This window comes from Phragmites australis, chromosome 1, assembly GCF_958298935.1.
Source record: "Phragmites australis chromosome 1, lpPhrAust1.1, whole genome shotgun sequence".
Lineage (NCBI taxonomy): Eukaryota > Viridiplantae > Streptophyta > Magnoliopsida > Poales > Poaceae > Phragmites > Phragmites australis.
Window position 1 is genome coordinate 3,057,196 of NC_084921.1, and position 26,437 is coordinate 3,083,632.

Consider the following 26,437-nt stretch of genomic DNA (forward strand, 5'->3'; position numbering starts at 1 on the left):
ACTGCTAGAATGTCTACCTTCTTCACAGTACCACTGGCTATTGGTACACATCCATGGGGCATGCTGCCTCCTATCGAGTAGAGCACATATTCATCCAATTCTTGTTCTGAATTTTGAGATTTAGCCTCTGCTCTCTAGTCATCCTACAATGATATATGGAGATTATAAAGAATGAAATAGGTTCATCTCAAAGAATGCAAATCATGTAGCATGACGTAACATACCAAGCGTTATTTTGCTTTCCCACTTCTAATTAGACCACTACTTCCACTGTTGTCCACATTTAAGTTTAGATTTCATTACAGCATATGTATTTAAAGTGGTACCCTTCTGAGGACCAAAAGTATAATCCTATCACAATAGAAAACCATACATTTAACCTTAGAAAACTTAATAGAGATAAATGATTTCAAATAATGCTTTCCATAAAGATTTCATACCAAGAATTATTGTGTCTCTGAAAATGACCGTAAACACCCTCTATTCTAAACGGGATCTTCACAATTCAGCCGTGCTTCCTGAGCTCTCTTTCTCTTTGCCTTGAACTCTTTGGATGCTCAGTAGCGGGAGAGGAGAGCACAAACATCATGATTGCACCATTCTAGCCGAGTAGTCAAATAGTATGCTTCTATAAGTTATATGGTGTGTGCTTGTGTATCATCAATGTCCTCATCTTTCTTTGCATAAAATAACTTCACAGCTTCTAGAAGGGCTTGATACATCATATCGATTACTCTCTTCACAAGATATGTTTCTAAGACCCTCACGGCTTCTACCCTGTAGCTTAACTGTGAACAACATATGCAAATATAGAAATAACCAATGTTAGATATGTGAAGAAATAATGGAATCCATAAGAGCAAAGGTAGTTTTATTACCCAGAACTCTTGCTTCACTCATCTAGCATATGGCACTCCATACTTGTCCTTTCTCCAGTAATAGTCATTGCATGATAGTGATGGATGTGTAGAAACAGCATTGCATTCCTCATCATAGATCTTGATAACACCCAGATATTCCCATTTTAGAATAACTCCTAGCTGTGATGTGTACATATATGCTAATTTGGGACTATACTTGACATAGGTGTAACAAAAAACATAGCATGTCAGTTTGCACTTTTAGTTGTACATAAAGATGGCCAAATGGGCCAATCGGGCCGGCCCGGCACGGGCCCATCTCGGCACGGCCCAAAATCGGCACGGCCCGATTGGCCCATTTACTGTTACGGGCCGTGCCGTGCCGGCCCGCGTGCCGAGCCGTCGGCCCACGGCACAGCCCAACTGTCACCGTGCCGTGCCGGGTCGGCCCACGGCACGGTCGGCACGATGGGCCCGGCCGGCACGATGGGCCCGTTCGGCACGATGGGCCCGTTCGGCACGGTGGAGGCACGATAGGCCCGTTTGGCACGACGGGCCCGATCGGCACGGTGGAGGCACGACGGGCCAGGTCGGCACAGGAAGGCACGACGGGCCCGGCCGGCACGGGAAGGCACGACGGGCCCGACCGGCACGGTGGAGGCACGTTGGGCCCGTCAGCACTCAAAAAAATAGGAAAAAATAAAAAATAATAGCTAAAAAAATCCAAAAAACAATAAAAAATATGGAAAATAAATACATAACATCTTTATTGATTGGTTGCCTCGTTAAAAACCTTTCTACTAGAAGGAAAAAAGAGTACAACCAATGATTATGCTCCGAAAATTACATGGTTTCATTAGAAACCCCAGAATTTTGCTTGCAATTTTTCATATGCTTCCTCAAGTGTCCCGTTCCATGTGAAGATCTGGCACCTATTTCTATACTGCATATATTACACTTAGCAAATCTTACCTGTTCCCCGTTAATTTCTTTGAAGACCTTTTCAAAATGTTGCCACACTTGGGACCATGCACCTGAGTTCTTGGCGTCTTGATCCATGAATTGAAATATGGAATTAGTTTCTTGATGTGAAGTGAATACTGGCTACTTGGCTAGCAAATAGGAAAAGAGAGATGGGTGGGCAGGGTGGAGTTTGAGATGGAGTAGATGGTATTTATAGGGATGAGAGGAGAGGTAGGTGGGGGTGGGGCCGCGGGGGGTATTTTAAAAAAATAAACAAAAAATATGAATAAAAAAACTTAGAAATAATAGGGGCACATGATTAATTCTAAAAATGAGCTTTATTGATAGGTTGCCTCATTAAAAACCTTTCTAGCAAAGGAAAAAAGAGTACAACATAGCTCAGAAAATTTAAAATTACATGTTCTCATCAGCATCTAGATACAAATTTTGGAATGATTCTTCAAGCTCAGTATTTTCTGCAGTGTGTTGCATTCGTGCTTCAGCTTGTTCCCAATCCTTTACTATGGTGAGTATTTCAACCATCTCACTTGACAGATTTGTTCTTCTCTCTTCGATTATCCTTCCTGTAAGACTGAAGGCAGCCTCAGAAGAAACTGTAGATACAGGAACCGTTAACAAATCTCGCGCTAACAGTGAAAGGACTGGATAATTCGTCTTGTGCTCATGCCACCATTGCAGTATGTTGAAGTTTTCTTGTTCGTGGCTGATAACGTCACTGTCGATGAAGGTAGTTAGCTCCCCTCCGGATGTTGGAATTCCGGAGCCCGTAGACGATCGTGATGAAGAGTCTGAACTTCTTGATGAAGAACCTGCACCAAATATTTTCCCCCACGTTGTCGTCTTCTTACTTGTTGTGGGTACTAGTGGAGGTCGTTGCAGGCGAACTCCGCCATACTTTATTTCATATTTACTATAAACTTCGAATAACTTAGAACGAACATTAGTATAATAATTAGAATAATCATGGCCAAGAGCATCACCTAGAATTGCGAGAACTCTACAGAAAGCTGCAATTTTAGCTCTAGGATCTAAAATAAAGGCAAAAGCGTATAACAAAGGAATTTCTTTCCAATACTTTAAGAATTTAGATTTCATAGGAACTACACAATCTCTTAAAAGATTGTCATTTTCATAGTTGTTTAAATGAGTAGCAATTTCAACAATATTATGCACTACTAAACAAGATATTGGATAATAAACTCCTGATAAACTCACAGTTGAATCATAAAAAAATTCAAGAAACTCCAGTATCCTTTCAGCAACATACCAATGCGCTTCCGTGAGTAAAGTTTGACCCCCATGCTGATGGTAATGTGTATGAATAAACACACCAAATGTGCTCTTATATGGTATAATATTTTTAAGCATCAAGAAAGTAGAGTTCCATCTCACCGGCATGTCCAGAGCAAACTTACGTGGACGCACACCCATTGCAACACAATACTGTTTATATGCTGCAATTCGTTGGTTAGAGGAGTTCACAAAAGATATTGCAGTACGAAAATCTTCTAAGTATCGCGATAACCTCTTCAAACCGGATTTTACTATAAGATTGATAATATGACAAGCACAACGTTGATGTAACAAGAAAGATTCAGCATAAGTACTAAACAACGGAGTAAGAATATCCATTGCTCTAGAATTTGCACCGGCATTATCTAAAGTGATAGAAAATATTTTATTCGTGAGGCCAAAGTCTGCAACTACTTGAGATATTTTTTCAGCAATATTTTCACCGGTATGCGCGTTGTCAATCAAGCGAAAACCTATTATTCTCTTTTCTAATTCCCAATCATTATTAACAAAATGAGCAACCACACTAAGATAATCCTCTCTAGCCCTACCTACCCATATGTCCGAGGTCAAAGCAACTGAAAATGTACATGTTTGCAACATTTCTTTAAGTTTGCTACGACACGTATTGTAGTATTTTACCATATCCCTACTAGTTGTCTGTCTAGAAACATGCGTGAACCTAGGATTATGAGCTTGCTTAATGTAATCTTCAAATGCAGCAGACTCACCGATATTGAGTGGTAGATCCGCTCTTGCAATGAAGCAACATAGCTCTTTTCGAGCATTGGCAGAGTCGTACTCCCAATGATGAACAGAGCCGTCGGGGTTGTACTGCAACACCGTCTGCTTCATGGCTGCTCCACTCTTTCGCTTGCAACTTATGGCGTGCCTCTTCAAATGCCCCGTTCCACCCGAGGGCTTTGCAGATAATTCATTTTTACAAATATAACACTTAGCATACCTGACACTTACCCCATCTTCCTCTTTATAGATCCTTTCAAAGTCTTGCCAAACTTCGGAAGTACCGGCTCTTGATCTTTTAGACCCGCTGCTTGCTAATGTGTGCGCACTTGTAGAGCCTGACGATGGCACTCCTGCTGCATCACCTGGATCTGGATGTGAACCAACCGGAGGTTCACCGTCGGGTCCATCATCACCTGCAGCACTAGTATCAAAGGGGCCGTAGTCCCCTGTGAGTCCTTGGAGAAAAAAATCATGATCTATGGATGTATCATGATCACCGGCATCCATGATCAATGTCGAATGACACTACAAAAATTGCAAATATTCAGAGTTAGAAATAATCAAATAATAAAATAAGACTCAACAACGATGCAAAAAAATCACCAAGATTTCTTCAACTTCAAGATAGCAAATCAGCAGGATGATGATTTTGGAATTGCTCGGATTTTTTTGCAACAATTCAAACTAATTTTGCCAAATTATCGCTAATTCTCACGAACTTTGAGACAAGAATGAGAGGAGGAAACAAGAGAGAAAATGGTGTTGCTGGTGTGGAATGGAAGGGCAAGGTGCTCCTCTATTTATAGGTGAAAAATGGTGATTTTTGCAATTTTTTTCGAATTTTTTGGAGCTCAAACGGTCACAAAACGGCTATAAAATTCAAAAATATCGGGTTAACGGGTTAAACGGGCCGCGTGCCCCCGCCGGCCCATCGTGCCCCACGTGCCGGCCGGGCCGTGCCCCCCGCGGTGGGCCGTGCCGTGCCGTGCCGGGCCGGCCGTGCCGTGGGCCGCCGCGTGCCGTGCCGGCCCGGCCCGGCCGTGCCTCCTGGGCCAGCCGTGCCTGAGTCAGGCCGTGCCGTGCCCGTGCCGCCCGTGGGCCGGGCCGTGCCCGTGCCGGCCCGACTCGGCCGGGCCGTGCCGTGCCGGCCCGCCGTGCCGCGCGCTTGGCCCAGGCACGGCCCGTGGCCTCGTGCCGTGCCGGCCCGGCCCATCTCGGCTCGGACCGGGCCGTGCCTGGGCCGTGCCTACAGTTCCGTGCCTCGGGCCGGCCCAGTAAGCACGGCCCATTTGGCCATCTTTAGTTGTACACAAACAATAGCAAAAAAGTTAGAGTACTATTTGTCTCAAAAAATGGTGATATTGCAATGTTGTCCAATTTAATACTACAATGTTTTAATTGAAAATTATTGTTGTCCAGAAAATAGTAAAATAGATGGAGGTGAAAGGTGAAAGGAAAATGGCAAACAACCTGTAGCCATTGTAACAACCTACATCCATGTAAATGGAAAAAGGTTGCAGCCATGTAAATGGAACTAATAACTCAGGTAATCCATACATAGATGTCGTTATACTACATAGGATAGAAAATGAAGCAAGCATAGTTAAAGTAAGTCATAGAAGCTACAAATAACCATTGGCATGAGAAATTTTAGTTCATCTGCACATGCTTACCTATCACCCTTAGGCGCCAGTTCAATCTTCCTACCACATTAAGGTAACACCAATTTAGTCATAGACATCACTCTCCCTCTTTTTGGCGGCTCCTCACCATTGCAGCTATCACCACCAGCACCGCTCATTTCATAGTTATCATCCGCTGTACCAATCCTTTGGGAGTTAGTATCACTAGCACTGCTCTTTTGGGAGTTAACACTTTCTCCATTGCTCCGTTGGGAGCTAACACCTTCAGTTTTGCTCCTCTGTGAGTGAGCACCATCGGCTCTACTCCTTTTGTAGCTATCAACCCTGGCTACAGCCTCCTTGCCTAAAACCTTCCTGTGTCGAAGACACTGCTTCTCCTGTATATGACAAAATGATTCGGGTTTTTTTTTTGCAGATTATAAAAAAGAAACAACGCAAATTTAAATAACTTGAGTAAGACATACAATAATCACACACTTAATAATCTGTATAAGAGGAAATCAAAAGTTATTTGGGTCATAAGGTGGATGTCTAGGCTAGCCATCTTGATCCTCTTCATCTTCATCCTAATATTGGTTCTCTTCATCTTGTTCATCCATATCCTCTTCATTAGCATTCAGCTTGGATAGAAATTCCAATTCCTTAGGATTGGTGTTCTCATCTGAAGCAACTGAAGTTATATTCTCTAACTCGATTTCTAAATCAATAATGAAGGTCCCTAAGTCATCCTCTGGGTAGAATGAAACATCATGTGATGGCTCATTAGGAGAGTTTGAATTATCATTTCTGTCATTTGGAGGAAGATAGCCACGCGGAGAAACATGATATGCAACCCACCAATCCATTCCTTACATGAGTAAGGCAAATAATAAACATGTTTAACTTGGCTTGCCAAGACAAATGGTTCAAACAACGAAAGACTAGAGGTATGCTTAATCTCCACTAACCCTAATTTTTCTGTGTGACTAGTTCCATTTGGTGCTGGGTCAAACCAAAGGTAGTCAAACAGTACCATCTCTAGTTGCATACTCCCTTCCTATTGAATTTTAATGATATCTTTAATAATGCCGTAATACTCCAATTCATTGTTGTCATCGTCAACACAAGATACACATATGCCACTATTGACCGTAGTTAATCCTGATTTTGTACTGTCATACTTCTCAGAACGAAATTTATATCCATTCACATCATAACACACATAAGTGGACACTTTTCTATGAAAACCATAAGAAATTTGATGTAAGCCACCATCAATGTTAGACATCTTTTTGCACTGCAAATCAAGTACAACTTGATATGTTAGTTTTTAGATGAAAATTTTCAGCAACATTACTTCTTCTTTGAACCAATCAAATAAATTCGGTCCACGTTTCCCACGGCCAGTCTTCCACCCATCCAACCTCAAGTCCCTAACTTGCTTGGGTTTTGGTTCTACTCAGCTCTTCCATTGTTCCTTCTCAAATTTTCTAGAGGAACAAAGAAGTTAGCATAGTACCGATAATATATCCGGGAAATAAATTAGAGTTTTGAATTCATCTCGTGCTTACTTGAAGAATTCATCAATCTCTGGCATGTTTGTAAAAAAATGTATAGGAAAGCAGCCTCATACTCTTCTACTAAGAGCTCACAAACATGACGAGGGCTAGTGCATCGTCCAGGGTATTTAAAGATTTCAAGGCCACACGAACATTCAAAGGTAGAGGTACCATCATCATAGCGAGGAACCTTGTTTCTAACTGATCGAACTTGGGGCTGAAAATGAAGAGAGAGGAAATATGTGGCCTCCTCGATAGTTCAGCCTCAACAATTGAACCCTCAATATGAGCCTTATTTCTTACTTTCTTTTAAGTTTGTGGATTTCCCTACACGAAACAAGCAAAAATGAATCAATAAAATAGTGTTTATGTTTTTACCTCTCATATGTGAATAGCATTTCTATTTTTTACCACTCAAATGGATAGTTCCAATAGGCTTGCACAGGGCCTCCTAATCGAACCTCACAAGGAAGATGAATAATGAGATGTTGCATAGGATTGAAGAATCCAGGGGGAAATATCTTCTCCATTTTGCATACAAGAACAACAACTTGATCTTCTAGTGCATATATGGCATCCTTGCTCAACTCTTTGGCACATAACTACCTATAAAAGAAACTGAACTCCAAATATAGTTATGAACGATTACAAATCTCAGCTAGATCTTGCCTTGCCTTCGCATTGTCTTTAGTTTTGTCGTGTATGTCAAAGCATGTGTTCTATATAGTTTCCGCTACATTTCTCTCATTGTGCATCACATCAATGTTGTGTGGTAGCAACAATTTGTGAAAGTATGGGAGCTGCCAAAAACAACTAACATGCTTCCAATTGTACAATTTACCAAAGCTTTTTGCATCAGCTACAAGTGTGTGCATTTTGGATTGAATTTCCTCCCCTGTTAAGCGCCTTATAGCCTCATCAAGCACTATTATGTTCTTCCAAAATGCATTAACTTGAAATCTAAATTCATAGTCCCTTGGTAAAAATCATTTATGGCAGTCAAACCAGCAAGTCTAATGACCATACCGGACTTGAAATGCCTTACTGTCACACAAGCATATTGGACATGCAAACCTACCATGAGTGCTCCATCCAACAAAATTACCATAAGCAGGAAATCATGGACTAACCATAAATAGGTTGCTCGCATTCTAAAGTTTTGCTTGACTGAAATATCCCATGTTTCAACCCCTTCCCATAACATCATAAGTTCATCAACTAAAGGTTGCATTAGGTTGTTCAATTTCTTCCCAGGAAGCTCATGACCCAGGATTAGAAGGGAAAGGAATATGTACTCTGACTTCATAATCATGCCTAGTGGAAGATTCAACGGAGTAACAAATACAGGCTAGCATGAGTACAGAGTCGTACCCAAACTGAAGGGTGTGAAACCATCCGTTGCAATCGCAAGCCGCACATTTCTTGAGTCACTAGCAAAGTCTAGAAAGTCTACATCAAATTGATGCTTCCCTGTCACAGGGGTGCACCAACTTACCAGATGCGGATTTCTTGTGTGACTGCATAAGCTTTGTTGTATCTTTATATGCATATAGCCTTTGTAGTCTATCCGTAATAGGAATGTAGCGTAAAACTTTACGCGGGATTTTGTTCTAGACTTCCTCACAACGAGACACACATCACACTTATCTTTATTTTCATTATCTTTGTAGTAAAGCATACAATTATTATAGCACACATTAATTTTTAGATATGGCATACCAAGGCCCTCTAATAGTTTCTTAGGATGATAGAAATCCTTAGGCAACTTAGATTCCAAAGGCAAAAGCTCATGGATTAACTCTATGTTCGCTTCAAAATGTGCAATTGGCATGTTGTATTGTGATTTCAAATCTAGGAAGCATGCAACAACAAATAGAGATGAGTGTGTTGTGTTGTCGTGAACCTATTCATCAGCACTAGCAACCATTCTATAAAATGCTTTGGCAGAGGTTTTTGGCTCCTCATCAATTGTGGGTGGATGGTCAACACCTAGATTAGCTAACATGTCATCCATTTGATCAATTTCATCATGTCCAACTTCAACATGACTAGCAACATCTCTCTCACCATGTGATGCCCATGTTTTATAGTTATCCATAAACCCATTTCTACACAAATGCATATCTACATTATCCACTCCGTGAAAAAAAGTCATTAGTAACGGGTGATAATTGGCATTAGTGATGGGTCTCGTACCCATCACTCTATTCGCGTCACTAATGATAGGTCATTAGTGACAGGTGATGATCCGTCACTAATGAGGTCATTAGTGACAGGTCATAACCGTGACTCGTCACTAAAATTCAGTTATTAGTGATGGGTCGTAACCGTGACCCATCACTATTGACTGAACATTAGTGACAGGTTGTAATCTTGACCCATCACTAATGACCGATGAACATTTTTCGTATTTTTTGGACACAAAAAAGTCAAAAATATATTATTTTTTTTCACCCGAGCCATCCCAACGTAGGTCCATCTCCCATATGCCTCACAAGCCACACTTTTTTCACATCATTTTCAAGTTTGCATTCCATGGAAATCGAACCCGCGGCCTCCTCCTCGTGTGTGTGGCCACCTTACCACCTTTGTTATCACGTAGTTGTGATAGAAACTGGATATTTTATCCTTTTAACTTTCTTTGCCGAAGGTCATTAGTGACGCGTCATAACCATGACCCATCACTAATGACTAATTTTGCCAAATTTTGTCAAGGGTTATAATTTGATAGGTGACTCGGAGTGCATTCGGTAAAACAGGCATAATTTTTTCATACAGACTCCGATTTTGACATTTTTTTCACTCTACGGACATCTTAATAAAAGTTACATCTATTTCTTCCCAATATTGTCATGTTCAGAGAATTTTTGGAGGCCAAAAACGACTTAGAAGATTGAGTTCTCGCCCCCAGAAGTTTCTGCATCGTTTTTGGAACGCGCATTTGTGTCCATAGCCGTCACACCTTACATCAAACTTGAGCAAAAATGTACAATGGTTCCTATTCTAGTGCTGCTAATGTGAGAAAAAATAAGAGAAAAACAAAATTAAAAAAAATATTTGCGAATACCGTCATTAGTGACGGATTACAAGTTGACCCATCACTAATGACTGGTATAGGATGACCCGTCACTAATGAGTGGATCATTAGTGATAGCTCAAGTTGTGATCCGTTACTAATGACTGGTCTAAGACGACCTATCACTAATGACTGGTCTAAGACGACACATCACTGATGACCTTATCATTAGTGACAGGTCACAACTTAACCCATCACTAATTACTGGTCTAGGACGCCCTATCACTAATGACCTTATCATTAGTGATAGATCACAACTTGACCCGTCACTAATGACTAGTCTAGGACGACCGGTCACTGATGACTTAGTCATTAGTGTCGGGTCACAATTTGACCCGTCACTATTATCAACAGTGATGGATCATGTTACGACCCATCACTAATGACTACTTATTAGTGACGGGTCTATATTTGGTCCCGATCAGAAGGGGCATGAATGACGGGTCCAATAAACATGTTCTTATTAGACCTGTCACTAATAGGACATTAGTGACGCGTATTGAGCAGCCGTCACTAATGTGGTGCCTTCTTTGTTAGTTTCTTATGTAGTGATCCCTTGTTTGCCGCTCATAGTTCCGACACATGGAGTATGGACACTTAATGGTACCACCTTTGACTAGACTCGGCAAAGAAAATGCATGATCTAAGAAACTGTTAGTGTTTTCAATCCACTCATTAAAGGGAGCCTACCCACGAGACCAACCTATGTACATCCAATCACGATCTGCCATAATAAGTTTGTCCTATTTTTTATTACACAAGATGAGACAAATAAGTTTATTTCAAGTATTCCACACAAAAATCAATTGAATATAAAAAATATGAAACCAGGAATGCAGTTCTGCACCGAAGCTACTTAAGTCATAACTCACTTAAATCAAAAATCTAGAAAGAAATCGGACATGACTAACCAATTAAACGCCTAACCACTTAATTCTTTAACTCGTCATAACTCATTCAGCTAATCAGGTCAACAGATTAGCATTGAGATCACATCAAAATTAGCTAATTAAGTCATCAGATTATTGCTAAGATCACATCGGTCAAGTCCATGAGGCAATTAAACTGGATCTCTACTGCAACAACTTTTCCAGCCTGTGTGCCCCTATAGAGGTTGTCCCTAAAGAAAAGGAATCATTCCACAGATAAAGAAAACACTACTTGAGGTGTTGGAAGATGAGTTGAAGGGATCAGAACAAGGACACAACTCCTCTCCACACTATTATGGTGCTCACGGACTACAGCAGCTCTCCTCGCTGCTGATGTGCTCGCGAACTGCAGCGACCTAACACTCCTCTCCTCCTTGCTCCTCTCCTTGCTGCAGATGGCGACGGGTCGCTGGGGATGGGGAGGCGGTGAATGGACGGGGCGATGAAGGTGGATACCTGGGGATGGGGTGGTAGCGATAGTGCATGGATGGACCGGCACTGTTGTTGGATGAATGGGGTGCCACTGTCTGTGGATGGCTGGGGTGCCAGTGTCTGTGGATGGCTAGGCTGGCGTTGGTGGTGGATGGGGTGCCTACGTTTGTGGATGGATAGGGCGACGGCGGTGGATGGCTAGGGCAACGCCTCTGGATGCATGGGGCAATGGCGGTGGATGGCTGGGTGGGGCACTGGTGGTGGATGGTTGAACGGGGCGACGACGGTGGATAGAAGGGGCAATGACAACCACCTACAGCTGGGGCAACGACGATGATATACAGCTAGGCGGCAGCAGGGGAAGTCCATGGATGTGGGTGGCAGCAGTGATGAGGGATGGTGTGGGATCGATGGAGAAGCGGGCCGGCTACGTGAGGGGTCACAGGGGTGGTTTTTTTTTTGTTTCGATGGCAGCGAATTGGTAGGGTTTTTTTTATACGGGACCGATCCCACGCGTGCCAATTTACGTGCCCAATCCCTCCATAGTGCGGGACTTGGAAAATTTCCGGCCATAGTTGAAGTACCTGCCTATTTCTTTGGCGGTTTCAAAAGCCACCAGTAAAATATTTTATTTTATTGGCAGTGCAATAATAACCCTTAGTTTTATATCAATTTTCTTGTGAGTTTTGGGAAACCGCCAAGGTTGTTTGCCTGAATTCCTGGTGATGCTATTTAACCCTCAAGAAAATAGATTTCCTTTAGTGGCTCCCTGCTAACCCCTGGATGGTGGCTATTTTCTTGGTTGTGCTTGATGCCTCTCAAGAAAAAGACGCACTGCCACGAAAATCCTTAATCCTGGTAGTGATGGCAATCTCTTCCGATGGGGAGAGAAATGAACTATTGCTTGAACCGCTAGGAATTACTTGTCAACTCTTATTTATTCAAGGGTTCATATATGTCTACCTATCTAAACAAGATAAAACCTTAATATACTCTATCCAGTCAAAAATACTAGATGTTTTAGACATGACACGATCTCCGATGTATACCTTTGATCACTATTTTTTACTATAATATATTCATAAAATCTAATAAATTTATGAGTTATGAAAATATTTTTTTAGCCAAATCTACTCACGATTTTCATGTTTTCAAACTAAGTGTTTTAAAAGTTATTAATAATCAAAGTTGGATCAGATTTTATCCAAAATATTAAGTACTTGTGACTAGAGGGAGTAGTATGTTTGGGGTTGGCACACATGAACATCGACAAGTGTTGTGCCATGAATGGAAATGTCTATTTGGTCGCATGCATGTTTTCTATAGCACTGTCACTGTCTTGGAAGTCCTGTGGCGCCCGTTTCTAGGTTGCATTTGTCATACACGATCTTCTCCTTTCAGTAATTTATCTAGCTCTTCACAGTGCTCGATATATACGATTGTCCAATGAAACGGTCAGCTATTTCCTGCTGGAATGTACAATATACATATCTGTATAAAAAGACGGAGCCCTTAATAATTCCCTTTTTGCCACTTGTGCTTTGTCCTTGTTTGACGAAATAGACGATGGAGCGTACTAGCTATGCACAACATACTAGACCGATAAACTAAGCACAAGATTAATACATTAGACACGATATATTTTAACGAGGTTCGAATAATTTGTCTATATCTTTGAGCATGACTACGGACGCTCCTTTTCAATTATTTTTGTCGATCTATGGTTACACAGATGGTGCCTTCTATTTAAAGCTCTAGAAATAAGAGTTCGACTACACTCTATTTCTAGTCTCACCTAATTACAACTCAAGTCTATTTGTAACGGACTATGTACATATATTCGACACATATGCCAATAAACCTCACCTTAGATGAATATGCACGTCATATGCGAACCTCCATGTACCTATACTTGAGTCGTCCAGCTCTGCTGCTTATTCCGAACAGTCTGATGAGGATGCATTGCCGTCAGGAACATATTTTGCAAAATTTACAAGTCCCACCTCCATGACTTCACCTTTCAATTTGTACTGATGATCTCACGTCTTTTCTCCTATCATCACAGTCTTACCATCATGCATCACCTTCAAGATCTTCTTACTTGGCATCGCCTGATACAACCAATCTTCTCCATGCATAATTCCAAGAAAGATTAGATTCTTCCTAAGTCGCAGCACATACCGCAAACCCTCAAGTAACACTATTTGTCCATCATACATCTTTAACTTGATGTTGCTAACTCCCATAACATGATAACCCGTGTCATCTCCCAAGTGAACAAGACCAAAAGTCACATTCGGAGTATGAAAATAACCACTCCTTTTCAGATGTTACATGATACGAATTTGCTGAATCTAATAGTCACGCTTCACCATAAGACTTTTCACTCAATAGTACTAGAATAAGACCACCATCGCTCTCCGAGTCATCTTTCTTGGAAATCGTAATATTTGCCATGTCCTTCTTCAGTTCCGGACAATATCTCTTCACATATCTCCAAACCTTACAATTATAGCGTAGAATCATCTTCCACTTCTTTTTCTTGTCAGTCTCCCTGCCTTGATCACCCCTGGCCAGCAAAGCGCCTCCCAACGTACTCTTGCCAACATTGTTGTTTCTCCTTTGTTCATGAGCAAACAACGCTGCAAGAATATCATCCACTTTGATTGTCTCTTTGCCATACGTCAGTGTTGTGACCAAGTGCTCATAAGACCTTGGTAAGGAACACAGAAGAATAATCATCTTGTCTTCATCGTCAAACTTCACCTCTATCTTCACAAGGTCAATGACAACTTGATCGAAGACGTTTATGTGCTCAGCAAGATCTACCCCTCCTTCATCTTCAGCTCGTACAATTTCTGCTTCAGATATAGCTTTCGACTCAATATCTTAGACATAAACTAATCGACCAATTTATCCAAAATTTTCTTAGGTGATGATAAAACCATGACATGGTACATAATTTGATCGGGGTGGCACAACATGATTGTTAACGATGATTGTGCTTGCATCTCCTCCCACTTATCATCATCTACCGTGGCCAACTTTTTCATGTGTAGAGCCTTCAGGACACCATGTTTTGCTAGCAGATCATTAACTCTTGTTTACCAAAGCCCGAAGTTGCTAGTCTGGTCGAATCTTTTCACCTCAAAATTTGGATGACATCGATGCGTACATCATACGTGCTAAACGCGTCTCCGTACGCTCATCCCTACGCATCGCTACGCACACGCCGAACTGCGCACACGCCGTCTCATACACCGCATGTGCACAATTCACCGCTCTTGAGCCCCTTTACAACCACGCCGCACGCACACAACGAAGTCAACACGCTCGATCAGCAGTCGCTCTGACAACAGTCACAAGCAACAGTTGATGAACATGCCGATTATAATTTTTCCCGCAATCCGTGGACTTTTGCTTGCGCGGTTGTCTCCGCATTCTTGTCTGTTGCGCGGTTCGAACCTATCGCCGACGCCTTCCTTTTATATCCCGGCCCGCTCCCCGAGTCCAGGACAAAATTGGTCTTCCCACGCCTATCCGAGCACGAGTCCGAACGTCCTACGCCAGCCCTGGAGCCGCACCGCACTCCAACTCCTCACCGAGCTGCGCCGCACCGCATTGGATCCAGCCACACCAGCCGATTGGGACTCTAACGCCCGCATACAGCTCCTACTAACCACCAGCCGTCTGGCAACAAGACTTCTGCGTGAAACCGACTGAGCTCCGCAGACCTATCTGCCTGCCGAACCCGCATCTAAGCCCGTCGAGTGGCAGGGGCAAGATGGGCGGTCGCATAGGGCCCCCAAATAATTGGGGCATCAAATCTTAATTAATTTGATTAAGCATATACTTAATTTTCGATCGTGGCTTGTGGCCTATTCCGTTTCTTCTTGTGCATGTTTGTGTTAATTTTCGATCGTGTTTCGTGTTCCGCTGGCCTGTTCGTCTCCCAGGTCGAGCACCCTGCGTGCCTACGTCCCTGCCCTGCTGACGCGAGTACGCGACGCACCCTTCAGCTGATGTTGCTACCGCTCCGGGGGAATAGCACCGACTGACCGACGCCTTGCACGGCGCCTCTAGGCTTGGCCGCTGGGCGCTGCCGTCATCGGGTTGAGGACGGGGGCATACAGGCCAGCGGAAAGGTGCCGTTGTTGCATACAGAATTTTGTTAACCATTCATGTGACTGATGCATCTGCGGAAAGGTGCTTTTCTAAACTCAAGTTGTTGAAGTCCTACTTGCGTTCTACTATGACACAAGAAAGACTCAATGGATTGACGACAATAGCACTTAAAAATGATGTCTTGGAGAAGATTAAGTATGAAGATATAATTGAAGATTTCATTTCAAGAAATACTAAAAGAATGATGCTTTTTAGTAGAATATGAGGTCAGTTTATTGCTTAGTACTACCTTTACTCTTTTAACATTAATATTTGATATATTCCTAAGTATTGTAAGAAATAATATGTATTTAAGTTATATAATTAATTGAAAATATACTTTGATTATATGATTTTTTTCAATTTTAAAGTCTCATTTTATATTTCGTACTGGGACTCAAATTCGGATCCGGATCCCGTGACTTCAGAGGGATGAAGTCACGAGTGAACAGTAGTTTGTGAGTAGATGAACAGTTCTAATCCATCCATCCATGATCCAACGGTCCACAGACGTTTGAAATCACTGACTTCACCCACTGGTAAAGTCAGAGGATCCGATTCCCTCAAATTCCTAAGGACGGCCCTGCCCGCATCCGTGCAACCATCCCGTGCTGTGATCCAAAGCGCTATCGGCATGCGTGCTGCTCCCGTGGATTCCTATGCCATACAGCCATGTACTCCATTTTTTATTCCATAATCACATGTAACCTGGCTCCACAGCATGCAAGATTCCTGCCCCACCAGCCCCAGCACTTGAATTTGCTACTGACCCACCTGTCCACATGCAGCACGTGAACCTCCACCTGATCGCATCAACTCCTGTCGCCTGCATTTTGCAGCGCCAACAGCCTGCATTTTGCAGCGCCAACAACATTCCACCTCTTGCAGCCGAGCCAATACCGAGTCTCCACACCCCAGATTCCAGCAGCAGCACGCCACACCCCAGAATCGTGTGCTGCCTCCGCGGATTCCACCCAACATCCGGTCACGCACGCAACAGTACCAGCCGCCTGGCTCCCGCGCGGCCACCACGCCACCATCCGCCGCCATTCCTTTCTCGTAGCTCTACCTTAGCTCGCAACAGCTGCTCTATTTTGGATTGACAATCTGTCAATCAGATTACGAGTCAAAACCGTCGTCTCTATCTGTGATATCTTATAGCCATACTGTCGAATTTGGCTATCATATCTAACCAACCTCTATCAAACAGCGGGCTCTATTCTCCACCAACCCGATCTCTACGTCTGGACGGATCCCCGTTGATGCAGCTCATCGGACGATCCGAGTCACCGAGCTCTAAGTGTCCGAATCCACCAATCGAATCGTCAATCGCCGCCATACTACACCCTGCACTATGTCCTTCCCCAAACTCGTGTCATACGCGGTGTGGAACATCTCTGTATAACTCTGGTATCACTTATAGGGTTTTAGCGAAAGCATTATTAGGATCGACAAGCCAAGCACAAAATCAACACATGAGACACGATGTTTTTTAACAAGGTTCATCCAACTTGCCTACATTCTCGAGACATGACTACGGACGCTGCTCTTCAACTATTTTCATTGGTCTGCGATTACACAGGTGGTCCTTCTATTTAAATGTCTCAAAATATAAGTTCGATTATAACTCTATCTCTAGTTCCACCTAATTACAATTCAAATCTATCTGTAACAGCCATGTAAACATATTTGACACGTATCACAACAAAAAGTGCTTAATTGTCTTTCAGAAATATTCTTGTCGATCTGTTTCCGTCAAGCACCTGAAGTAAGCACCACGCCATGATTAACCCATGCACAGCCTCTGTGTGTGGTCAAGTAACCTGATTTTTTTATTTTTTATTTTTTGCAAAGCGACTTATTTCAGTTGATGCAGTTCAGTAAAACTCTATAAAATTGTGGAGAGAATAATTTAAAGAAATTACCGACCTGCACAATGCTCTGCGAGCGCCGGTTTGTTAATGGGAAAAAACAGCGTGTTTAGAATATTAGATAGTGCATTTTATTTATTTGCTGTTAATTAGTTTTGCATTTAGCGGGTAGTAGCTGGGTAAATAGGTAGCTAGCTTCTAGAGGACAGCAGATATAAAAGGAGACAAGCAGCAGGTTGGCCATAGCTTCCACATAGCGTTCGATTCCCCTCTACCTATTTAGCTCGTGCTGTCGATCGATCATCCACATGTCGACTTCAAGGGACAGCCTGGTGCTAGGGCGGGTGGTCGGTGATGTGGTGGACCAGTTCTCGCCGACGGTGGCGCTCCGGGTCTCCTACAACGGCCGCCGTATCATGAACGGCGGCGACCTCCGGCCGTCGGCGGTGTCCGCGAGGCCTCTCGTCGAGGTCGGGGGGAGCGATCTCAGGCAATCCTACACGCTTGTATAGTTCTTGCTATATATATGTATTTGCTGTATGCACGACGTACGCATGTTTCGTCTTCTTTAATTTGTCTATATACTTGTTAATTTTATTTCGAACTTGTTCTTGATGCCTAACTGATTCGATTGATCGGTTCATACGTACATGTACACATACGATGGTTCTTCGATCGATCGAAAGGTTATGGTGGATCCAGATGCCCCCAACCCAAGCAATCCGACGCTAAGGGAGTACTTGCACTGGTGATTGATCGATTTAGGCTTTTGCTTACCTGCATGTGCACACTCCAAATCTATGCATATGGTGAATATGTTTACAAGGCATGTTATATTTGGACCTTTATCATTTATTTGCAGGTTGGTGACAGATATTCCTGGGACAACTGATACAAACTATGGTAAGCGCACAACCATGCATATAGTCCATATGCATAGTGAGTATATGACATCTGAAATAATAATTAACAAGACCACTAATTACTCGTATGAAATATATACAAAATGTAGCAAATTTGTAATATTATGAATTACTTTTTAAGACAAAACTAGTTATATCATTTTTAAAAGTTCGATCGAAATATTCAAAAGGTATTGATGATTAAAGTGTAAATGTGTTGATTGAACACAACCTAAAACGACACTTTTTTCTGACAGGATGGAGTATTAGTAACCATTACCTTGTTTTATGTCTTAAAGTTTAAGCCATCATTAAATTATTTTTCCTAGCATATATTAGTCAACTGAATCTCCAAAGATGACCCCTTCTAGAATTAATTATGACGAATGCCCCTTTTCAAAATTTATATGATCTTTTTTTTGTTGCGACTAAAATTTATACGATCTAACTACTGGAGATGAGACATTGAGGCACTTGCGTGTCACAAGATTATATTGGTTTTCCGTTTAGCTCAATCCTTTTTTCCTCTGTCTTTTATCCTACAAGTTTTGGTGCTTCCGATGTTTCCTACGTAAATCTCTCTAAAATACTAAGTGAATTCCTGGCGCGTTATGGCGGGAGTGTTGGGAACTATTTCTGTTCCAAATCATATAACAACATGTTTGACGAAAATCACATTATCAGTAGGCAGAACTTTTTTAAAACAAATTGGCAGGGAGCTGCCAATTGTATTAATAAGAAGAAAGCTCGGCAGGCTAAATTGATCGGTTAATTGAGAAAAAATCGAGCAAAAACCACAAACACAATGAGCAAAACTACCTAGCTAGAACTAAGTCTAGAGCATCGCAAAAATAACCTAGACACATGACTGACTACCTAGCTAAACTAGGTCTAGATGGTTCACAACGCTGCAAAGCGGAAGAAAAGCCAGACCAAAGCCGTCACCGACAACAGTACATACTACAACTAAAAGCGACTACAAAAGCCAACAGAAGAAGAACCACAATAGCACCACACCTGAATGGCTTGCAAGATTAACACCTCAATGCCCCATGTAAGTTTGAAGGTTGACGACTGAGATGATCCGAGAGAGCACCTCTGGTGGTGGGGGAGGTGATCCATCGAATTTGACCAAAAACTTTAAGGCAAGATGGGCACTTCTGCAGACCATTGACCTATCATAAGTCCTCCTCCTGTGTCTTGCTGGTGTCACCATCGATGGTGAAGGTCATGGTGAAGTGTGAGGGGGTCGTCTACCCCCACGATGGGTCAATGTTAAGGTGTTTCAGTGGAGTCTAGAATAGGTGTGACACAAAAGTCCAAATTGTATTCCAAAGTCTCTGCCTCAAACATGGTGGGGGCGGTTGCCAGTGAGAGGAGGTAAGTTTCAGACGATTGCTCATCAATCGGGGATGTTGCGTCCAACTATTGAAAGGCAATCCCCGAGAAGTCATATTAGTACTCCAGGGTCTCTGGCTCAAGCGTATGGAGGAATTGAGCCATCGTGTGCTGCTCACAATCCGGAGGGTTCATGTCCACAAGTGTTGTGGTTGACTCATCTTCTACTTTGGCGGCATGAGCTTGGGGCTGCAAGCTAGTGGCCATGGGCTCCGACCACTCCTCAAAAGTCTATTGGGAAACACCCTCCACAATGGTGACCAAAGGATCAATAGGGGTGACAACATGGAGCGATTGTGGCTTCATAAGTGGATCCTGGTGCTTATGCAACTGATTCATGAGCGGCCATTGGTGTCTCTGTGCAGTGGAGGTGGTCGACGCCTTATCCACTTTATTGACGATGGGAAACTCTCAATCGTTTGGGTCTGCAACGGCTATGGGCAAGGAGTCCTCAGGAGGCGAGCAAACAATCATGTGGGAAGAAAAGAACGATGAGGAAGGAGAACACTGAACTGGAGAGCAAGGACCAAAAATGCCAACCATGTCGGCACCAGAGGGGTCTTCATTAGACGGCTCCATGCGTTCTAGCTGGTTGGCCACATGTGCCAGCCATAACTTGATGGTAGAAACCTCGTCTATGAGAGGGCGCATCCCTTCTTCCAAGAAGGCTACAATCAACTGTTGGATCTTAGAGCATAGCAACTGCACCAGAGATGCAAGCATGGACTAAAGGTCCAGTGCGATCAAGTCCTGAGGGGCATGGTAGCAACATCTGCACCTAACACCCCCCTTGTCGTGGTAAACGGATTAGACGTCCTTGTTGTGCCTAGCAAAGGTTCAAGGTGAAACCGGCGACAGGAAGCGACGTCCACGCTGTGAAGTCATAGCCACGATCTTCGCCCGATTCTAAGCTTAATGCGAACGGTAAGGTTTAGCGTATAAGGAGGGAGTATGCAATCCAGATGCCTAGGGCGTCGACAGCGGATGCAACAGAAGACGTCCTGGTAGGAACTGACTTGGTGGAATGTGCCTCGATACCACCTCTTGAAAGCGAGACTGCACTCCGAATGAGCTTTGGGCGATAGTGGCAACGACTATTCAGCGTGGCGCGTAGCTGGATCTTGCTTAGAGCGATCCTTTGAGCCCACCAACACCCATCGCGCCTCGACAGGGATGGTGGAAAGCACCGGTGAAGGTGGAGGAGGCAACATTGGTTATGACAGCTAGAGAGACAACAATAGTGAGCGACCTGTTTTCATCACGGATGATAGGCTTGTGCTCAAGCAGAGTAGAGGGTGTTAGATGCCAAAAAAAGGAGTGGGTGTCCAGTGGCTCTGATGGTGAGGCTGGCCCTAGGTTGCTTCCTATGCTAGGGCCGTAATTGGGACCCATCGTTTAACCCATCAGGCACAACGCACAACGGCGTAGGCTCTGTAGAGGAAATGGGGATCCACCGCAGCCTGAACTGGTGAAGTAGACAAGATCTGAGAGGTGTGGATCCAGCGAGTGGCGTAGTCCAGGTCAACAACGACAAGCTTCGAGCCGGTGCCGATTTGGCAGGCTGCTTCGAACTCTGGGCGGCGGCATGGGCAAATGTGGATCGGCAAGGAGGAGCTGCAACAGCCAAGGGAGATGAGCTTCAACAGCCAGGAAGAAGGATCTACGATGGGTAGAGCGAAGGAGATTCAACAGCCGGGCTGTGGGCCGTGGTGAGCGATGGGCAGAGGATGGTGGGACCTTCTAGCTCCTCCTCCCCTTGGGACTCCCCATTGAGGGAGCAGGTGGTGACAGGTTTGGGCGGAGGAGACGCCGAGGAGCGTAGCTTGGAGCGGTGAAGCAACGACAGCTAAGTGAAGACTGGCGACGGATCCAGGCTCAGGATTAGCGGATCCGGCTGCCCAGCCCCGGATCCGGCCGATCCGACCTTGGTCCATGGAGAAGGCGGCAGGCTGCTCTGGGGGAAGGCGTCGGTGAGCGGCGACGGGGCTCGGCCGCTCGGGTGAGCTGTGCTCCGGCGATGACGGACCTTGTTTGACCCATAGCTGCCGACCTCGCAGACCGCACGCTTGCTTCCTTGCTTCCCTTCGAAACCCACCGTGCGGCTAGAGGAGGCGACAGCATCGGGGAGTGTAGCGGCAGCGACGACGGCGTTTGGCGTCGTTGAAACCCGACGATGGCGGCTTAGATCCAGGCAACAACGACCTTCTCAGGGCGGTGGTGGCACGAGGGGGAGGCGGGGCGGCGGTGCGAGCTCTCCAGCTGGCTGTGAAGGGTCGGAGAGCCAGTCAGCGACGGCGAAGGGCCTCTTGGCCGCCCCGCTGTAGAGCCCCTCCCTCTCTGGTTTCTTGATATATTTTCATGCAGAACTTATTGATTTGTAGGAACTTGCATGCCTGAAAAGGTAATAAACGACAGTATTATGGGCGAAAATAATTACTTCAATTAGATTTATAAAGAGCATCCGTATAAGCAATTGAACGAACAGGCAATTTGCCGGTGATCTAGAGCTTCACCTAGTGGAGAAATATGTGACAACAAAGCTTCAGTTGACGACATATTAGTTTAAGAATACGTGGTTCGACCTAGGATGTAATAATTTATACTTGCATAAGAAATTTGATGTAAAAAATAAGAGAAATACTTCACGTATTTTTACGACTCTGGTACAACCAGGTGTGGCCTATTTGACTAATAATCAATGTGACACCACCCAATGCAAGTGATTAAAGGAGTTGTACACAAATGGGGTTTGTATGTATAGCACTACTGTAAAAATAACACTTGCATAAGAAATTATGTAATCACAACTAAGCTCAGGGTGGTAGTGTCGATGGTAATTAACTTCCTAATAACCAGCTGGCTGGCCCTCTTTCCTTTTCTATTTGATGTTACACTGACTTGTTATGGTCTCCAACATATATTGCTTTGACTATTATTACTTCTTATATTAGTTTCTACTCTTGTATGTTAAATTGTTGACAAAATTACAATGTTGTGAACATATTTCCGATAATGATCATAATTAATCATATAGCTTTCATGTAGACAACCTTCAGATAGTTTTGTACATATGCATACGATAATTTGACTACACACATTTTAAAACATCAAATAAACAGGAGCGGAGAGAGTACCAGTTAATTCATGGATTCCTGTTCTCAAGCCTCCGACTCTTCATGCATGTCTTCATCGAACAATATAATTCATGCGTTAAACTTTTGATCATGTGATAGATGAACTCAGTAGATTATCATATGATGGATGTGTGTGGATGTGGCTGGCATTGCATGCGTATGTACATGCAGGTCGCGAGGTGATCTGCTACGAGAGCCCTCGGCCACCGGCGGGGATCCACCGGGTGGTGTTCGTGCTGTTCCAGCAGATGGCCCGCGGCACCGTGGACCTGCCGCCGCTCCTCCGCCACAACTTCTGCACCCGCAACTTCGCCGAACACCACGGCCTCGGCGCCCCTGTCGCCGCCGCATTCTTCACCTGCCAGCCCGAGGGCGGCACCGGCGGCCGGCGCCACGTCATCCGGCCGCCGCGGACACCGGCGCCCTAGCTGCTAGCAGCTACGTACGTAGGCGATGATATACATACACAAATGTTGCATGTGTATATATGCACGCCACGATTGGTGTACGTACGCGGATGACGAGTCTACGTACGTACGTGTGTTTGTGATCGATCGTGGTGTCTTGATCTGTATTGCATGGAGCTACGTGCATGCTTGGACATACACGCGTACGTGCGTAAACATATAATCATGGAGGGAGAAAGAAATGTTATTGCAGCTGGGAATCAGCTCGATCTGCTGGCGCCCACGCTGGAGCGCTCGCAATCGCTCTCTGAAAAAAACAGCAATTTGCCGGTAGTGCTACAGTACCTGACGGGAGTTCAGAACTCCGGTGTTTTTGTGCTGGCTGATTATCTTCGGCAGCGTTTTCAACATTGATTAAATAGGTAAAATGGAACACGAAATATATGGGCTAGTCGTCCAACAATCCACCTGCACTTCCGAATGTGACATCCCACGCCCAGTTCTTAGGGCCACTTCTAACAGACGCCGACTAACTAACAAAATTGAAAAACAACGTCTAACTCTATCCTAACTACTGAACCCAGTCCCCCTAGCAAACCGGGCAACTACTACAGTTATTCCAGGAAGAAAATAACATGATTATTCATCCTAACAAATTACCCTCCTAATCATAGCATTCTTTTTTCACCTCCACCACGTCAAGCCTGCCACACTATGTGAAAAATGTCTAAAGTGACGGATCATAATGGACATTAGTGACGGATCCTACATCTGTCACTCCGAATACGTCACTGATGACTAGTTATTATTGACGGGTAAGGTCATCGGTAATGGGTCATAATCATGACCTGTCATCTATAAACGTCTCCTATGTGTTAGGTTGACAGACACAAGTGATGGGTGAAGAGGTTACACATCACTTACCTGTCACTTATGTTTGTCACCCATGTGCTGGGAAGGAATATATAAGTGACGGGTGATCTAGTTACCTATCACTTATGTGTAGATTATTATGCTGGATTGACCTACTTCCTGGCTGCATCCTGGAGCGTAGTCATGATTTTTTTGGCAGCCGTCTTCTTACTATAAACAACAGTAACACATCCAAATCTATATCGACAAAAACTAGCTCGAATGGTATTGATCACAGAACAACAATGGTTACAAAGTTCCAATCAATTCATTACAGAATCACAAATGTTACAAAGTTCTGATCAACTCATATTACATAAAACCTCACAACATATGAGTTCTATAGTGGAGCTCGCAGTGTGGACTGATGACTTCAGACACCAAGAACTCAGCGATCAGTCGTCGTATCTCCAGGAGTGCACCATCGTAAAAAAAAAAAGCATCAAATTTCTGCATAATTTGACGCGTAACCAATATCATGTTATCATAGAATTAAACTAATTACTGAAATTAGTTAGGAATAATCTCGTATTGAAATTTACATCGGAGGATTTGATATCCTTCATGCGGAGTGTGAGGAGCATGTTCCACGCAACATAGAATCCGCAGGCGTTGCCCGGTGGTTGTTGGTGACACTGCTGGAAAGAAAATTTAGTGTTAGATCAAAAGAAAAAAGATAGCAACAGAGTGCATTTGGTAATCTGTTTTGTAACACTTACCGCGAAGCCGGTCTTGTGTGTCAGTCTGCGGCCATCTTTCTCGTTGTAGTCAGGTTGAGCTCGAAGGTACTTATCAAAAGTCTTGCATAAAGATGGATCAATTAGGGAGCATTTGAATGTTAGAAAAATTAAATATATAAACTAAGTCAGGTAGAACTTACGCATCGAAGATTTCTTTTACAGTGCTGTAATCACACTATCTAAGTTTGCCTTTTGATCCTACTGGTCTTGACGAGTCGAGGTAGAACACCAAGTCCCATTTGAGGCAAATGACTAGTAAGATCCAATGACCATCGGTGTTATGGGCGCCCATTAGATACTGCATTTTGAAATATTGTTGCATCGCCCTAGACACATGGTCCACAGCGTAGTAGGGGTGAAGTTAGATGACTGATACTGTAATGGACTCAGGGTCAAGACATGCGATGGAATCCTTGTTCTTCTTTGTTTCTTTCATCAAGTGTCTACATATAAGAATATAGTTAATTCAAGACTTAGTGGTATTAATTCATGAATATTCAGTTTCAAGGGACTTACAATGTGAAGATCCGTAATAACAAAATGTTCAGACCATTAAGGTTGAAGAGGTCGTATAAGTCATTGAAACCTACAATGAAGTAGCTATCGTCATTACTTAAGAGGTGTCGTCATTTGTACTGTACGACTATAGATGTGGCATTGTTGTCTCTAGAAGTGTCGGTGTATGGAGTATAGGGGTATCCTGGCAAAAGGGACCCCTAAGGAATATAAGAACCAGGGATGCGTATTTCCTAAAAGCTAGTCGGTCGCACGACCAGGGTAGAAAGTCCCGCGACCAGTACGAGGCTTGCGCGACCAGCCTCATTGGTATCTCGCTTGAACTCGTGACCAGCCCCACTGGTCGCAGGGCTAGACCTAACACAAACTGTCCAATCATATATATTGATATCTACTCAAGTGTTTTTTCCTTCCCCAAGCACCTTCCCCTGAGAACAAAGTCATGGACGGTGCAGAAGGGTAGTGTCCCATCTCATGGCATTAAATGCTACGGGGTGGGGCAGTGCAAACCAGCACGGTACCGCACAACGGATAGGACGGTGTCAGCAGACCGGTCAGGTAAGTTGATAACTTTGCATACAAGCGGCAGTCAGAGCACCAGGACGAGACGACATGATAGCCAAAGATCTACGACGCACAACGAGGGAATGTATCAAACCCTCAGGGTAAGTGGACACACTTTGTCCTCTGTAATGATGGCTTGGGTTAGATATTAGGATGAGCAAGAGTCCTCTGTTTGAATCCACGTGTAAGTTTTGTTCCTCCCTCCTATATAAAGGGATGATGACCCCGTTTGTAAGAAAAGAGGAAAAAAGCCTAGCAACTAGCTAGAACACTCTCTGTGACCCACTCAGATCCTCCATAAACACAACACGCAGGACGTAGGGTTAT

At 43.7% G+C, this 26,437-nt stretch overlaps 1 protein-coding gene across 2 annotated transcripts; it reads left to right on the forward strand.

Annotated features, from left to right (window-relative positions):
- Positions 1–17,770: 17,770 nt before the first annotated feature.
- On the forward strand, positions 17,771–23,671 carry LOC133917286 (protein FLOWERING LOCUS T-like). Of its 2 annotated transcripts, none has more exons than XM_062361219.1 (4): positions 17,771–18,043; positions 18,224–18,285; positions 18,400–18,440; positions 23,071–23,671. In XM_062361219.1, exons 1-4 carry the CDS (start codon positions 17,846–17,848, stop codon positions 23,397–23,399), a joined length of 630 nt encoding a protein of 209 aa, XP_062217203.1. In that variant the 5' UTR covers positions 17,771–17,845; the 3' UTR covers positions 23,400–23,671. The 2 variants fall into 2 exon arrangements, with proteins under 2 accessions (XP_062217203.1, XP_062217267.1); XM_062361283.1 differs by having other exon boundaries at positions 23,143–23,658.
- The last annotated feature ends 2,766 nt before the right edge of the window (positions 23,672–26,437 follow it).

Bases quoted from the DNA above. Each gene is read 5' to 3' on its own strand.
- LOC133917286 (XM_062361219.1), top strand. From the start codon at position 17,846: ATGTCGACTTCAAGGGACAGCCTGGTGCTAGGGCGGGTGGTCGGTGAT. The intron at 18,044-18,223 runs GTATAGTTCTTG...ATCGATCGAAAG, and splicing joins TCAGGCAATCCTACACGCTT to GTTATGGTGGATCCAGATGC. The intron at 18,441-23,070 runs GTAAGCGCACAA...ATCATGTGATAG, and splicing joins GACAACTGATACAAACTATG to ATGAACTCAGTAGATTATCA.